The sequence below is a fragment of the Oncorhynchus keta genome, chromosome 31 (assembly GCF_023373465.1).
Source record: "Oncorhynchus keta strain PuntledgeMale-10-30-2019 chromosome 31, Oket_V2, whole genome shotgun sequence".
NCBI lineage: Eukaryota > Metazoa > Chordata > Actinopteri > Salmoniformes > Salmonidae > Oncorhynchus > Oncorhynchus keta.
This window is the reverse complement of record NC_068451.1, coordinates 22,553,774-22,571,757: the sequence shown is the minus strand read 5'-3', so window position 1 is coordinate 22,571,757 and position 17,984 is coordinate 22,553,774. Positions and strand designations below refer to the sequence as shown.

Sequence of the window (17,984 nt, the reverse complement as noted above, 5' to 3'; positions counted from 1 at the left end):
GGTTTGCCCTTTGCAACCACATACCTATGTGAGAGTGGATTCTCGGCCCTCACTAACATGAAAACTAAATACAGGCACTAAATACAACCCAACTAAATACAACCCAACACTGCAGAGTTATGTGCATCCTTTCAAGCACACCCTTCTCATTAACCTGTGGTGAAACCATGACTAGAGAGACTCATAAAAACAGCAGCTCTTTGCTGTATTCATTAAGTTAATGTTTAAGTTGTCCACTGTCAACACTTTGATACGCCATAAAATGTGTATTCTCCCTACTTCCACTCACGCTACAACCAGCACTGCAGCAGCAATGAATGAGTATAGCAAAGTGTTTTGATAAGCTTGCATTATTATTTGTGGCTTTTAATATAGAGGAATATTTCACTTTCTCTGGTCATACTAGTAACATGAGGCAGAAATAATGCAGTGCGACTTGAGTTTCGCCATCAGCAGGAAGACTGTCCTGTTTTTTCAGCAGATTGAGGGAGAGCGGAGGGACGGTGAACAAGGTGAGGCACTCACCACTGCTCTCTCCCGCCCCTCAGATTGACCTTCAGATGCAGGCTATCAGTCCAGTAAAATAAAAAACAAATTATTATGCTCACTCAGCTGTGCCTAAAGTAATACAACACATTATCTATTACCAGTGTGATCATATAATTACAATTTTGAAATATACAGCCTACTGCACAAACCTCATTGCTACAGAACTGTATTTAATAGGTTAATGTTGCATAAGTTTGTTTTTTTAAGTCATGTTTAAAAAAATCAAATCTGAGCGGTAGATCTCTGCTTGCTTTTGGACTCGAGATATTGACTCAGAAAAGGTGATGTAGTTGGAGCTGAATTCCACAAAGCCTGGTCTCTGCTCAACTGGAGTTCATTGGAGTTCATCAGACACTTCCTTCACCATGGAGTTGAGTTTAGTCAGCTATGATTTAGTGAGCTTATAAAGCATGACAACATACTTGGTGATAAATGTATGTTTGATTGCTATAGCAATATTCATATTGTAAAATAAATAAGATAAACTTAGCTTCAACCAGCAATCAAACATTACTTATCAGAGAGGTTCCTCAAAACCAAGAATAGACTGGAGTCATCCAGTGACTGGAGGAATGCTCATAGGCCAGTAGATGTCGCCCTTTGCGCCACAGAGCAGAAAACGTGCCTTATTGTGCACACACACACAAATGCAGGGTCGGAGCCTAAAATGGCTGAAATACTTATGGCATACAGTCATTACAATCTGAATCTAGAATATAGTGAGAAGATAATTGCGATGTAAAATCTCATATATGTAAAGTGCGCATACAAAGAGGACTCAAAATGCATTTAATTTATTACCACAATTCTATTATAAAAACAGAAATTTAATCCAGACAACAAAAAAATCATATGCAAAGCATAAAAAAAAAAAACATGCAGCTGAATAGGTTATCAGACTGACAGAAGAGCGAGTGATATGGTTGTATCGAAGAAAAATTCCTGGTACATACTAGATTACATGTTAATGGAATCATAGCAACTACTACAGTAGGCTGGATATACAGTACCAGGCAAACGTTTACATCTCATTAAAAAAAAAAAACTTTCTACAATGTAGAATAATAGCGAAGACCTCAAAACTATGAAATAACATATGGAATAATGTAGTAACCCCCCAAAAAAGGTGTTAAACAAATCAAAATATATTTCAAGAGATTCTTCAAAGTAGCCACCCTTTGCCTTGATGACAGCTTTGCACACTCTTGGCATTCTCTCAACCAGCTTCATGAGGTAGTCACCTGGAATGCATTTCAATGAACAGGCGTGCCTTGTTAAAAGTTCATTTGTGGAATTTCTTTCCTTCTTAATGCATTTGAGCCAAATCAGTTGTGTTGAGTCAAGGTAAGGGTGGTACACAGAAGATAGCCCTATTTGGTAAAAGACCAAGTCCATATTATGGCAAGAACAACTTAAATAAGCAATGACAAAGTACAGTCCATCATTACTTTTAGACATGAAGGTCAGTCAATACGGAAAAAGTGCAGTCGCAAAAACCATCAAGCTCTATGATGAAATTGACTCATGAGGACTGCCACAGGAAAGGAAGACCCAGAGTTACCTCTGCTGTAGAGGATAAGTTCATTGGCGTTAACGGCCTCAGAAATTGCAGCCCAAATAAATGCTTAACAGAGTTCAAGTAACAGACATCTCAATATCAACTTTTCAGAGACTGTGTGAATCAGGCCTTCATGGTCAAATTGTTGCAAAAACCCCCACTAAAGGACAGCAATAAGAATTAGAGACTTGCTTGGGCCAAGAAACACAAGCAATGGACATTAGACAGGTGGAAATCTGTCCTTGGGTCTGATTCGTCCAAATTTGAGATGTTTGGTTGCAACCGCCATGTCTTTGTGAGATGCAGAGTAGGTGAGCGGATTAGAGGTTGACCGATTAATCGGAATGACCGATTAACCGATAAAGTTTTCATAACAATCGGAAATCTGTATTTTTTGGCGCCGATTTGCCAATTTTTATTTGTTTGTTTGACCTTTATTTAACTAGGCAAGTCAGTTAAGAACACATTCTTATTTTCAATGAAGGCCTAGGAACGGTGGGTTAACTGCCTTGTTCAGGGGCAGAACAACAGATTTTCACCTTGTCAGTTCGGGGGATCCAATCTTGCAACCTTACAGTTAACTAGTCCAACGCAATAATGACCTGCCTCTCTCTCGTTGCACTCCACAAGGAGACTAGCCTGTTACGCGAATGCAGTAAGCCAAGGTAAGTTGTTAGCTCGCATTAAACTTATCTTATAAAAAACAATCAATCAATCATAATCACTAGTTAACTACACATGGTTGATATTGCTAGATATTCTCTAGCGAGTCCTGCGTTGCATATAATCTGACTGAGCATACAAGTAGGTCAAGCATTGCGCTGTTTATGACTTCAAGCCTATCAACTCCCAAGATGAGGCTGGTGTAACCGAAGTGAAATGGCTAGCTAGTTAGTGCGCGCTAATAGCGTTTCAAACGTCACTCTCTCTGAGCCTTCTAGTAGTTGTTCCCCTTGCTCTGCATGGGTAACGCTGCTTCGATGGTGGCTGTTGTCGTTGTGTTGCTGGTTCGAGCCCAGGGAGGAGCGAGGAGAGGGACGGAAGCTATACTGTTACACTGGCAATACTAAAGTGCCTATAAGAACATCCAATAGTCAAAGGTTAATGAAATACAAATGGTAGAGAGGGAAATGGTCCTATAATTCCTATAAAAAGCTACAACCTAAAACTTCATACCTGGGAATATTGAAGACTCATGTTAAAAGGAACCACCAGCTTTCATATGTTCTCATGTTCTGAGCAAAGAACTGAAACGTTAGCTTTCTTACATAGCACATATTGCACTTTTACTTTCTTCTCCAACACTTTGTTTTTGCATTATTTAAACCAAATTGAACATGTTTCATTATTTACCTGAGGCTACATTTATTTTATTGATGTATTATATTAAGTTAAAATAAGTGTTCACTCAGTATTGTTGTAATTGTCATTATTACAAATAATTGTTTTATTTTATCTTATATATACACATTTTTTAAATCGACTGATTAATCGGTATCGGCTTTTTTGGTCCTCCAATAATCGGTATCGGCGTTGAAGAACCGTAATCGGTCGACCTCTAGAACGGATGATGTCCGCATGTGTGGTTCCCACTGTGAAGCATGGAGGTGCTGTGATGGTGCTTTGCTGGTGACACGGTCAGTGATTTATTTAGAATCCAAGGCACACTTAACCAGCATGGCTACCACAGCATTCTGCAGCGATACGCCATCCAATCTGGTTTGTGTTTCGTGGGACTATCATATGTTTTTCAACAGGACAATGCCCCAACATCTCCAGGCTGACCAAGAAGGAGAGTGATGGAGTGCTACATCAGATGACCTGGCCTCTACAATCACCCAACCTCAACACAATTGAGATGTTTTGTTAGACCGCGGAGTGAAGGAAAAGCAGCCAACAAGTGCTCAGCATATGTGGGAACTCCAAGACGGTTGGAAAAGCATTCCAGGTGAAGCTGGTTGAGAGAAAAACAAGAGTGCACAAAGCTGTCATCAAGGCAACGGGTGGCTATTTTGAACAATCTCAAATATAAAATATATTTTGATTGGTTTAACACTTTTTGGATTACTACATGATTCCATATGTGCTATTTCATAGTTTTGATGTCTTCACAATTATTCTACAATGTAGAAAATAGTAAAAAATAAAAATCTTGGAATGAGTAGATGTCAAAACTTTTGACTGGTACTATATATATATATATATATATATATATATATATATATATATATATATATATATATATATATAAAATAATTCAGACAAAGTCTTCCCATTACTGACAAATGAAACACCCAAGTTTACTTCAAAATATTGGGAGAGGAATCATTAGGAATTGTCTTCAGTGTTCTTCAATTGATTCAAGGGATCAGCGGTGACTCAACTCTGAAGTAGTAGAAACACATTGAACAGTGCCCAACTCACCAATCATTTCACAGCTAATCTCACCATGTACTGGGCCGTCATTGTACTGGCAGCTCCCCACTGGCGTGTTTCATATAGTGCAGGTGCAACGCTGACTCTTGATCAAACCCTTCACCACATTCAAAACACTCCCATTCTTTAGGTCTTTTCTGTTGCACCGCCACATGTGCTTCTAATACGGTCTCTTCTTTCCCCTCTTGCTCCTCCTCCTCCACTCCCGATCCAGAGGAATCAGAGTCGTCAGAGGAATCAGATCCAGAAGAGTCTGATGAATCTGATTTAGACAATCCCGAACCCGACGACGACTCCTCAGCTCCAGAGTCTTCAGAACTAGACTCAGACCCAGAGTCTTCAGAACTAGACTCAGACCCCGACTCTTCTGATCCAGATTCCTCCTCACCCAAATCAATATCCTCTTCTTCTTCCTCCTCCTCCTCTTGATGTTCCTGAAGCATATCTATCACCTCCGCCTCATCTGTGCTACCCATCCCTGTGAACACCAGCCTCTTCATCTCAGTCACCCTTCTCCTCCCAGCAAACAGGTGGTTCCTGGGTCCCAGTGGGGTCTTGCTGGCCCCGACGTAGACCCCTACGTGCTTCTTCCGATGCGTGATGAGGTTGCCCAGCTGAGAGAAGTTCTTCTTGCAGAGCGTGCATTTGTAGGGCTTGGCGCCGGTGTGAGTATTGTAGTGGTAGCGGAGCTCAGCGGGAACGCGGAAAGACTTTTCACAGAGGTCACACTTGTGGCGCCTCAGGTTGTGGCCCTGCAGGTGTTTGTCCAGAGAGAGCTCATCCCTAAAGCCCTTAGCACAGGCCAGGCACCAGAAGGGCTTCTGCTTGTGCAGGTCCATGTGGATCAAATACGTCTGCAGGGAATTGAAGTTTTTTACACACTGATCACACTTCAGAGTGGAGGGTTCCATCGGCACGGGAGGCCTGTGCACTTTCAAGTGAGTCACCAGAAGGGACGGGCGAGCAAAGACCTTCCCACAGTCCGGGCACTTGTTCTCTGTGGGTTGTTTTTTCTCTTCGTTTTCATGCGTCTTCTGGTGATTTCTAAACGACTCGAGGTAGGAGTAGACCTTCCCACAGATGGAGCATGCATAGACCCTGTGGGAGCTGCTGAAGACTGGCTTCTCCTCCTCAGACAGCATGGCGACGCGCGGGCGAACTGTGACGATCTCCGATGGTCTGACCTGCCAGGAACTGTCAAAGAACTCTTCGTCTTCTTCATCACCTTCCACGTCTACGTCACTGTTCTCTTTGTAATCACCATGGTCATAATTTCTCTGCTTTTTCTCAGGTGCTGCCGATTCCGCATTGCCATTGCTCCCATTAATCTCCAGAGATCTCTTAATGCACTGCCTTTGTTCCTCCTCTTCCGCCATCGCCTCCTCCAGAACATGCTTACGCAGGTGAGTCTTGAAGGCCTCCCAGCGAGTGAACTGCTGCCCACAGTCCTGACACCTCATGCTGGCTAGTTTCACTGTGGAGGAGAGAAAGGGAGCATAAATTAGGACAATATAGTACCATGACATGCCTGTAATTTTGCTAAACTTTCAACAATTTATTTGAACTTGTTTAAATCCTTTTGTGAAGATAAACTCTCAGATTGAATTGCAAAACTATCAGCAGCATCGCAGTGAAATTTAGGATGAAGGGGCATATTTTTCACAACCAAGATGTTTACACCAATTGACACATTTTAGAATAGGCACAGCACAACCATATAGTGTTTTAAAAAGGTGCAACATGCAGAAATCACTCTACAATTTCCTGGTTGCTAAAATTCTGATAGTTTGCCTAATTTCAGTGTGTGGCAAAATAAGCAATGTATAGTGTATAGAATCACTGTAACATCTAAACAACTGTGAAATACCTTTTCAAGCACCGAAAATATTGTATTCTCAGCTGTTTGAAGCTGGTATACAAAACCGAAAGTAAAAGACGCAAAAACAATGCTTAAGAACGGGAAGCATAGAAATAGCACACAGAAAATATCTACCGCCTCAGACTTGCTTTCAATGAGAATGACAGCTCTTTAACTCACATTTCTATGTGATTTTGGTCAGCTCTCCCAAAAAGTTACATATTGCAACTTAAGTGCAATATGTGCAACTACAGGTATGTAGTTGTTCTCTCCACTGCTAGGATCAATACGCTCAATCACATTCCTTGTCTCCTCAAAATATTCTAGATTTAGGCTCATTAATAACTAACATGATTACATACATACTTAATTAGAATACACTGCAAGACTGATCACATAATACAAACACACACCACTTACACCCCCAACATATAGAGTGAGCTACTAAAGTATTGGGAGTGTGACGCGTTGTTTTGGCTCTCCACTCCAGCACGTTGGACTTGAAATGATACAGATGACCTGGCCTCCACAATCACCCGACCTCAACCCAATTGAGATGTTTTGGGATGAGGTCGGGAACTCCTTAAGTGGGAACTCCTTCAAGACTATTGGAAAAGCATTCCAGGTGAAGCTGGTTTAGAGAATGCCAAGTGTGCAAAGCTGTCATCAAGGCAAAGGTTGGCTACTTTGAATTATCTTAAATATAAAGTATATTTGGATTTGTTTAACAGTTTTTTGCTTAGTTAAAGATTCCATGTGTTATTTCATAGTTTTGATATCTTCCCTATTATTCTACAATGTAGAAAATAGTCTAAATAAAGAAAAACCCTTGAATGAGTAGGTGTCTAAACTTAACTGCCACTGTAGGTGTACGAAAAATGTAAGCAGTTGGTCCCATATTCCCTTTCACCCAATGACTACATCAAGTTTGTGACTCTACAAACTTGTTGGATACGTTTGCTGTTTGTTTTGGTTGTGTTTCAGATTATTCTGTGCTCAATAGAAATTAAATGATAAATAATGTAGTGTCATTTTGGATTCACTTCTACTGTAAATAAGAATGTTTATAAAACACTTCTACATTAACGTGGATTCTTCCATGATTACAGATAATCCTGAATGAATTGTGAATAAAGATGAGTGAGAAAGTTAGACGCACAAATATCATGCCACCCAAAATATTCTAACCTCCCCGGTTACTGTAATGGTGAGAGGTTAGCATGTCTTGGGGGTATTACATTTTTTATTTAACCTTGATTTAACTTGGAAAGTCAGTTAAAAACAAATTCTTATTTACAATGACGGCCTTCCCCGGCCAAACCCAGACGATGCTGGGACAATTGTGCACCGCCCTATGGGACTCCCAATCACAGCCGGGTGATATGAGAGTCTAGCTTCCTCGCTCATTACTCATGATTCATTCAGGATGACCCCCCCCAAACAAATGACTGTCCCAATACTTTTGTAACTGTATAAATAAGTGTACCTAATACTGCATAAATTATCATTTGAAAGTGTAAAAACAATTAAAAAGATGCACTAGGCAGAAATCCCCCTGCAATTTCCTGGTTTCTAAACTAGTTCAACTAATTTCAGTATGACAAAACAAGCACGTTTAGTGTAGAGAATCAATGTAACATCTAAACTGCTGTGAAATATCTTTGCCATAACCAAAAACACTATTTTCAGCTGGTGTACAAAACTGAAAGTAAAAGACAAACTAAACTTAAGAACAGGAAGCATAGAAATAGCGCACATAAACATATCTATCGCTTCTTAGACGTGCTTTTCTATAATTCAATTCCATTACAATTCTATAACACACATTTGTAAATTTGGTCAGGTCGTTTAAAGAGTTGGTGCATTCGGAAAGTATTCAGACCCCCTTCCCTTTTCCCACTTGTTACATTACAACCTTATTCTAAAATCAACTTAAAGTCCACACACACAAAATACCCCATAATGACAAAGCGAAAACAGGTTTTTAGAAATACATAAAAAATATTTAAAAAACAGATACCCTATTTAGCGGCAGGGACTGAGAGAAGTCAGGATCAAGGGAAAGATGAACAAAGAAAAATACAGAGATCATTGTTGAAAACCTGCTCCAGACATTAGACTGGGGTGAAGGTTCACCTTCCAACAGGACAACAACCCTAAGCATAAAGCCAAGACAATGCAGGAGTGGCTTCGGGAGAAGTCTCTGAATGTTCTTGAGAGGCCCAGCCAGAGCCCGGACTTGAACATCTCTGGTGAGACCTAAAAATAGCTGTGCAGTGACGCTCCCCATCCAACCTGAGAGCTTGAGAGGATCTGCAGAGAATGGGGGAAACTCCCCAAATAGAGGTGTGCCAAGCTTGTAGTGTCATACCCAAGAAGCCTTGAGGCTATAATAGCTGCTTCACCAAAGTACTGAGTAAAGGGTCTGAATACTTATGTAAATGTGATATCATTTAAAAATAATAATAATTACAAATTAGCATTATTATTATGCTAATTTTTGAGGGGAAAAACAATTGAATACATTTTAGAATAAGACTGTAACGTAACAAAATGTGGAACAAGGGGTCTGAATATTTTCAGAATGTACTATTCATATTGCAGCTTTAAGTTTTAACATCTATAATGTAGTGATGTTTCTCAACCATTTCCAATCAACGGTAAACATGACATGTCATGACTGAAAACCCACTAGAATCTATTGAGTTAAGCTTTCAAGGTCCATTAACACCAGTAACTCAGTCAACGCAATGAACCACACAGGAAACTTAACTACAGTTTTAACCATTTACTAAAACTCTTCATGTCTGCATTAATAAGACACCAGTAGTAGTTTAAAGGTACAAGGAAAAGGTTACATTGAAATGAGTTATCATAAAGATCATGACTTCAAAAGATTAGCAATAGTCTAAAAACTTTAAGGTTTCATTTAAATCAACAAGGAATATAACTCCATGAACAAATGCTAAACCAGTTTGTTAAATCAAACTCATTACAATAGATAAATGTTTACACAACACAGGAAAGTAAAAGAAAAGTAACAATCAACTGTTAGTATTTGGGAACTTTGGTAGTGAAATCCAGGAAAACATTCAATTTTCTAATTATTAATGATACAATATTAGTGTGGTAATATTTTGCAAATGAAAACAGACAAAAATAGGTACTAATAATACTATAAACATCCATCTTATATAGACAGGTTAAAGCCAGAACTTGATTAATTTCTCAAAAGAAACTCAAGTGCATGTTACTGAAAGTGGGTGACTCACGTTCTCCCCTTGCATATACTAAGTCAAGCAAAACAAACTTAAATTAGTGCCCACCTTGACAGACAAATCTCTGTACTGTACAGGATGTAATAATTTCTAGGCATGGAGAACCATTAGCGAACTTTCTCTTTCTCTATAACTACACATTTCTACACCAAGAGGACACATTTCAAATCAGGGGAACTGATAAAAGGAGTTTAGACTATTTTACATTTATGTACAGGTCCAGTGTGAAATAAAACCTGAGAAAGATAAAATAATGGTGTCAAGAGCTAAAGAAGCACTTGGATATATTTGAAATAATGTTAACAGCATTCTATAGATATAATTAGAATAGTCAAATCAGAATAGTCAAATTTAGCAAGTCTCTTAGACACTTAGTGCTTGAAAATACCCTGGAGAAAGAAATGTCCACCCTGGAAATTTAACTTTAGTAGAAAGAGGTGCATAAGTGCATGAAAAAGTTAAATTCCACTTCTAATATCTCCTGACTTGTATTAGTTACATCGTTAATCTAATATGCTCCACGAGCATGTTCAATGTAGTGCTGGTGCAACTCCAACTCTCGACTGAAACGCATTCCACATTCAATGCAAGTAAGGCCATCGGTGTCTCTTGAGGAGACAGCAGTGTAGGGATCTCTCTGCCCTTTGTCATCACCCATACATTCCTGGTGATGGTCAATGAGGTCCCGAATCTCACTGAAGGTCCGGGGACAAAGGGAGCAACGGTAGGAGCCATCGCTGTCGTGTTGAGCCTCGTGTTTATGCAGAGCACCTGGAGATAGAAACGCTTTTCCACAGTGCTGGCACTTGTGGCTATTCTGTGGCCGGGAGGGGGGTGTAGGTAGTGGCTTGAGGGATGACTTCGCCTTCAAATCAGGCAGAGGGACATTGAGTTTGGCGGGCCCTGTGCTTACAGAAGCACTGAGTCTGTAACGAAGCTCTGTTGGTAGTCGTCGGCGGACCTCGTCGTGCCAGGCCAGGTGCTGTTGCAACTGAGTCTCAGTCCAATATCCACGGCAGCACAGGGCACAAGAATGAGGTCGGCTCTTTGCCAAGTCCTTGTGGGTTCCTAGTTGCTCTTCAGTTGGGAAAGCTTTTCCACACTTGTCACACTTGAAGAGGCATTTGATTGTCTGCTCATAGAGGCGGGTTGGTGGTGAGGGTTCCTCTTCCACTACTTCTGCCATTCCTGGATTAACTTCCTGCTTGAGCACTCCACAGATCTTCTTGTGATTATAGAGTGCCCCAGAAGAACTGTATCTCTTCCCACAGTCAACGCAAGGGATGGATTTGAAACCCGGTCGACTTTTCTTCCTTCTGCCAGCAGCATTCTTACTCTTTGTAACATAGTGTTCGGTTTTGAGAACAGTGCCTTTGTTTTCTGTAACTAAGTCCTTTCTGTAACTCTCATTAACCAGTTCATTTTCCTTGGTAGCCAAGGTGTTAATGGCAACAGAGTCCCTGCTCTCAGCCAAAGTGCCCTTGCTCTTAACCTTCTTGCCCTGGGAGTGGGCCTGCCATTTGTGGGCACGCAAGCCTCGAACCTTCAAGAAGCTCATATCACAATGAGGACACTGGTGAAGATTTGATTTAAGCTTTGGCTTCTTTAATGGAATGACTTCAGACTTGCTGTGTGACGTGGCAGGCTGCTCCGGGACCTCTTCAATGGACACGGTCATGGACTGGTCCCCCTGAAGAGCTGCAGACTCAATGGGTTTGTTATGCTCACTTTCATAGTGAGCTGCTAAAAGTGAGCCCTTGACGAAAGTTGTGTTACATTCTGGACATGCAAATTCAGCGTGTGAGGGTTTGCGGTTGCCTTCCATGCTGGTGTCCGCTGCAGGCTCTGGTTCGGCTTTGGTCTGACATGGCGGGTAATACAACTGGTGCCGGCGGAGAACACACAGGTAAAAGAAGCCCTTACCACACTTCTTGCACTGAAAAGGTCCCTCATCCACTGACTTGTGCCCAACAGAATTTGTATTGTCATCTTTTATCAGTGACCCAGCAAACTTCTTATCTGTGTGCCATCGTCTGTGAGTGCCAAGGGCTGCATTGGAGAGAAAACGTCTTCCGCATTCTGGACAACAGAATTGGCCTTTAGTTGTTTGCTCTACCTTTTTGGGTTGCTTAGGTTCTTCAGGGTTTGCGGCCACTTTAAATTTCAGCTTTGGTTTTACTTTAGACTTGTGACCCAGAACATGAATCCTTTTATGGAAATTCAGTGCTCCTACAACAGCAAAGCTTCTCTCACACTCTTTACATTTGTATTTCAAATCAGTTGTGTTGATTGTGGCAGCTTTCAAGGTTTGGGACTCACTGGTCTCCTTTTGTTCACCGCGTTCCTTCTCAGTAACAGATTTAGTCATTTTCTCAGTGCCCGAGTTGTTTGACCGAGTTGTTTTCACAAGGTCTTTGACAATGCACTTTGACACCTTCTCTAAACCTCCTTTCACTTTGGCATCCAAGCCTCCAATTGCCCTCGGCTTGCCACATTCTTTTCGATGATACTGCAATGACAGTAAATTGTTGAAAAGAGAAGGGCAGGAGGGACATTTGAGCTTCTTCGCCTTAGGAACTGTGTCATTTTGGGCAACATCCTCCTTGTAGCTTTTACTGACAGTCTTTATCTTGCCACACTGTTTTCGGTGAGTATGCAATGAGGATTTGTTGCTGAAATGGTAAAGGCATGTAGAACACTTCAGCCCCTCTAGCTCAAGAGCAGATTTAGGTGATGAGGCAGAGTAGTCGGTCTCATAACCATGGCTCTTCATGTGGAATTTAAGTGCCTTGGCTCGTGAAAACAGTTTTCCACAATCAGGGCAGCTGTATGCGTTCTTCTTCACTTGTTCTACCTGATGTTGAAAAGACTTGATAGGAGGGGGGAGGATTTCAGCATTATGTACAACCTGGTGCCTGAGGAGGCTTGAGAACATGCGAAAAGACTTGCTACAAAGCTCACATCTATGATTCCCATTCTCGTGCTTCCTCATATGAGATTTCATAATGCCTTGGTGACGAAATTTCTTTCCGCATACAGGGCAAGCAACTTTACCACGAACATGTGGAGGGCCATTGACAGAATGTGAAGACACCGTTGGCTCATTCTTCTCCTTCAAATGTGCACACTGAGCCTGATTCTGCTTGTGGTGAGCGTAAGCACCCAATGACCAGAAGCCCTTCCCACATCGCTCGCAATAAACCGTTGGGCCTAATAAAGTCTTCTTTGGATTAAACACTTCAGTTTTAGTATCTGATACTTCATCTGGGGTGGGGGTTGGAGCGTGGCAGCTTTTGCGGTGGTTGTACAAACCACTGGCATTAGAGTAAGTCTTCTCACAATCTGGACATGGATGAGCTTTGCTTTTTGGATGCTGTTGCTGATGAGAGTGTAGGGCAGACATGCGTGAGAAACACTTTCCACACACCTCACATTTGAAGCTATTCTTCTGTAGTCCGGCAAGCTGGTAAAATAAACTCTTGTGTGGTTTTCGGCCATCGTGTTTTCGCATGTGATTGTGGTACGTTTTGCGATGTGTAGTGTCAAACCCACATACATCGCACTTGAAAATATCATTTTCAGGATTCCATAGTTTTTTGCCATCTACTCTGTGCCACAGTTTGTGAGAGCGCAAAGATGCAACACTGGTAAACCAACGGTAACACTCAGGACAGTTAAATCTTTTAGGTGGGTCTTGTCCCTGAACCTTCTCCGTTCGAGCTCCTTCGCCTGCAAATGGCGGAAAGTCAATTTGTACAATTTTCAGATCAATCTCTGGTTTAGACTTAAGTGTACTAGAGATGTACTCCATTGGACACAACACATCATCAATCTCCTCTTTTCCATCCTGGTCTGATTCACACAGTAATTCAAGATCAGGGTTGAGTTCTTGTAGTGACTCTTCTTCATCCCTTACAGAGCCATCTGAGGCACTTATACTGATCACCTCTACATTGACATCATCAGTTCCATCAGCCTCTGCATCGCCATCAGTTTCACAGAAACAGGGGTCTCTCTCAGTCACAAGGGTCTGAGAGGTGTCCTGTGGGTAGACAATGGCCCCTAAAGAAAATGTTTCAGTTTCTGTCTTGTTATCCAGTAATAGCTTATGTTGAGGTAGTGGGGATGTTTGTGTCTGGGATTCTTTCTCAGTCTGTCCAAAAACATCGTTATGGCAAAGCCGATGGGACTGGAGAGCTGAGGCCCTGGAAAACCGGAGCCCACACTCCTGACACTCAAACGCTTTCTTCTGGAGCTGGCAAACCTGATGAAGGAAAGACTTTGCTGGAGTCTCTTCAGTATGAGCCAAACGCTGGTGCTTGTAGTAGAATGTGAGCGTTGTAAAGACCTTGCCACACTCCTCACATGGAAACCTTTTGCCACCACTACCACCTCGTTTCATATGATAGCGTTGATGGCAGAGCATGCCGGCGTAAGAACTGAAGGTCTTCTCACACTCACTGCAGTCAAATTTTTTGGGTTTTCTCTTAAGCTTTTCAGGAGAACATTTTTCATTGTGGCTAAATCGTTGGTGTGTTTTCAGGCCAGACTGGGAGCGAAATGTTTTGCCACATGAACACCCAAACAGATTTTCCTGTGCCTCATCTACCTGTTCAAAAGCTTTGTTGCTGTCCTCTGTTGCAATGGCAGGCTCCTCTGCGGGTGGTTGCTTCTCTGCACCCCTTTTGCGGGACTTTGGGATTAGTTTGACCTCATGACAACGGCGGTGAGCATCTAGAGCTGATGAACGGGAGTAACAGCGACCACAAGTTTGACACTCAAAGGACTTCTTTTTCAGGTGTGCCAGCTCATGGAAAACTGATTTGGAAGCTTGCTTGTGTGAGCGTGTATGACTGATGAAAGAGCCCATCGAAGTATAGGATTTACCACAGTCTTCACATTCATAGACATACTGCTTAGCCACCCCCAAGCTCTGATTAGGAGTTGACTGGGGCCCAGCTGTTGACTGGGCCACAGGAGTTGATTGCAAAACAGGAGTTGACTGCTTGAGGGCTTCATTACGGTGTTTGGCCTGGTGTGAGTAAAAACCCCTTGAGTCTGCAAATTTGCGCCCACAAAGAGCGCAACATAGTGTCCGTTGGCCCCCACTCTCTGAAACAAGCAAGCCATCCAACTGGGAGTCAGAGTCTAGGCAGACTATTGGGCCATCATGGATGTGCTCATGTTGATGCTCCTGGTAGGCCGCCTCCTCCCCAAATGCTTCTCCACAATCCAGACAGCGGAAAAGCCCATCCCCTAAAAATAGAAAGGGGAAAATGGGAGGTCAGGGCGACTCCTGTTGCCAAAGAAAAGAAAAGAGAAAAGAAAACCAAACAATAACAAACAACACAAATGAATATTTATGTCAGATAATGACTATGTGCCTCCATATACAATTAGGGCTTGCACAATTACCGTATAATCATGTAACCAACAATTATGGATGAAGACAGTCATGAAAATTTAAAATAACCGTTATAACCATTATTTTTTGTGTGGAAAGAACAGCTGACTGAAGACAGGACAGCTGACATTTAGTCCATTTCTGCGGTAACATGGACTAGTCACAACGTCATGAAACTTCGTTGCTCCTTGCTGAATAAGCAAGGTGTTGTAGTAATCAAGTCTTGGGTTGCCTAGGCAACACCCCCCCTCCCTGCAGCAGCTCAGGAGTGGAGAAAATGTCTTTAAAAAATGTAGAAGATTATAAACGGTTACCATCATCCAAAATTCCATTACTGTCAAAAAGAAACAAGACTTAAGCATATTTTATTACAACGATACATATTATCGTAAAGATCATTTTTTTGCAATGGATACAGCTTTTCTTTGGATGGATGTATATTTTGACAGACATTTTACTTGACAATTATAAACATCTTTGCTAAAGTGCATATCACCCTAACGATGGAGAGTCAACTCATTGTGGATAATATACTTTTGAAATTTAATTTGTATAAAAAGACACATGAATGTGTGAAGCAGCCTAATTTAAAAATTATTTCAACCTAACTTCTGTATTGGGAAAGTTTGATTTAACCTAAATGTTCATCACGCTTTTCAGATCAGTCAAGTTACCCTATTCACTACTATTACCTATATCAAACATTTCATCATGTCTCAAATAGGAGAATCTCACCCAAATATACCAAATCAAATTATCAAAGATTCACCTATTCAGCTCATGGGAAAATAAGGTCAGACCTTCTGTTTTGCTTATATGATAACTAGCCTATGACAGAGCCTTTTAAGCCTTAAACAGTAAACATGTCGCCCCCCCCATGAATGATGCAGCACTTTGGCCAATTAGTGACAATTCAAGCTCAAACAGGACATATGCTTGTTCAAAGTTTGGAATTTCAGTTGATTACTATAGTGCCCCCTTTGGGCCAATCATTTTAATTGTATAAATGCCAGATCTATGGCAAGATGCATCATACACCCAAGTTAAGACAAAATCATGTGTGACTAAAGTACTTACAAACGCAGACATATCCATAGTCCTCCCCTTCCAATTGAAAGGTGGATATATGAGGCTCAATATGGCGACCTGAGTATGGGCGAGTGGGTGTGCAGAAAGGAAAGTTGTGGGCGTGTGTAAAGGAGTGGGTGTGTAGAAAGCACTCTGCTAATAGGTTAGACGGTTTTGATTGAGCTGCGTTTATTCCCTTCCATTTCTTACCACAACTACTGTATATTGATTTAGCTACCATACCGTGCGTACTTCTGTTTTGAAAACAGCGGATTAGCATGAGTCTCATTTCACTGTTTTACACAAATTGTACAGTTTCTTCATGCGTTAGCTATCGCAGGCGACAGGACCATGATATCCAGTAGGACGCTTCCTGAGCATCACCGTGAGGTATCAGGTCGGCAGGCATGTCCATACAACACAGGTGCACTGGTCGCCGGTTTATCGACTCGTCATGCAGCCCAATCAGCAACGCAAAACGGTTTTGAGTTGCAACATACAGTATCTCCCCTATTGGGCAGCAGCTACCCAAAATGTAATCGTGGGGGCCAATTAGATGGCTCTGGCCTACCGGGAAGTTCCAAAACATTGGGGAGGTGATCACGCTAGTCCAGGGGCCTAATCATTAGCCAAACGTTTCATTTTGCAACTACAACGAGTTTCTAATGGACAAATGGAGGTAGGTCCCCGTTTCGTTCGCTTAAGGAACGTTTTGCAACATAATAGGCGTAATCAATATGCCCCAGTATTACTTATCACAATATGACAGCCTATTTGATTGCACGTAACATTGAAGAAACCGTAAGATCAAAGAGTAGACGTTTAACTATAACGGTACTACTGTCATTCGGATGATCAACAATTCACCCTTGCTAGCTAGCAACCCCAAGTAACGTCACCGACTACACGCACAGCTTCTTAGTCACCACTAGTTAGCTACTTTGCTAGCTAAAAATGCGAACAAGATCAAATGGGACAAATTGACTTATCTGGTCAATGGCTACCTAACAATAACTGCAACCTTAACTATAATCATGTTAGAATAGTTCGCTAACGTTAATTAGCTAACTAGCAAACATGGAGTTGAGCATGATGTAGCAATAGTTAACGTTAGCTATGTTTAGATGATTGTGAAAGGATGGGGTCACTTACCATCGGTACTGTCATCTTTGGCAGACTTGTTGGCGCTGTTCTCGGTCTTGGTTAAATGTTCTCTGACATCTTCCGACTCCTGTTCATCTCCCTCGCCTTTGATCGTTACAGCGGAGACATCCTCCATAGCTAACACCCAGCGTGGTGCTTGATTTGCTGTTACTAGGCCACTGCAACTTGGATCTTCGTTGTTGGTGTTTACCGCTTCTATTACTTAAATTCCCCCGAGTTCTCTCAGAGGGGGGCTTGTCTAATGCATGCAAAAACAAAACTCCTTTCACGGTGTAAACAATGACATAGGAGGCCTAGAATGCTGTTCGGAGCGCCTCTTACTCTTCTCCTCCGCACTGTTGTTGCAGTGGTTCCGTCCTAGGAAATTACGACAAATGACAACTTCCTTGCCACAGATCTGGCGCGAGAATATCAGCGAATCATGACGCGTTCAAAACTGAGAACTACGTTCAACAACACAAATGGGGACTCGGGAGAAAAACGAGTTGGGAAAAATGGCTTTGAACAGTCATCCAACTCGAAATTACAAAACGGGAACTCGGGCCTCATGATTTAACCTTTTTTTCCAAGTTCCCATCCGTCTTGAAAGCGCCACTAGACCCAACCGTTAGTTATCTACATGCAATGTAACGGATATTAACGTTTTTTTTTGTTGAAAACATCAATTTG

General features: G+C 41.7%; 1 protein-coding gene across 2 annotated transcripts; it reads right to left on the bottom strand.

Annotated features, from left to right (window-relative positions):
• Positions 1-1,327: 1,327 nt before the first annotated feature.
• Positions 1,328-17,781, bottom strand: LOC118364613 (zinc finger protein 91-like). 2 transcript variants are annotated; one of them, XM_035746309.2, is made up of 3 exons: positions 17,304-17,781; positions 4,532-6,017; positions 1,328-4,061 (listed from the first exon to the last, which is right to left on the bottom strand). In XM_035746309.2, the coding sequence occupies exons 1-2, from the start codon at positions 17,428-17,430 to the stop codon at positions 4,570-4,572; spliced, it is 1,575 nt and encodes a 524-aa protein (XP_035602202.2). In that variant the 5' UTR covers positions 17,431-17,781; the 3' UTR covers positions 1,328-4,061; positions 4,532-4,569. The 2 variants fall into 2 exon arrangements, with proteins under 2 accessions (XP_035602202.2, XP_035602199.2); XM_035746306.2 differs by lacking the exons at positions 1,328-4,061; positions 4,532-6,017 and adding an exon at positions 9,175-14,935 and having other exon boundaries at positions 17,304-17,752.
• Between the last annotated feature and the right edge of the window lie 203 nt (positions 17,782-17,984).

Excerpts from the sequence above, each read along its gene's own strand:
- LOC118364613 (XM_035746306.2), bottom strand. The coding sequence starts at position 17,430 with ATGGAGGATGTCTCCGCTGTAACGATCAAAGGCGAGGGAGATGAACAG. Across the intron at positions 14,936-17,303 it reads CAAAGATGACAGTACCGATG|GGGATGGGCTTTTCCGCTGT; the intron begins GTAAGTGACCCC and ends TTCTATTTTTAG.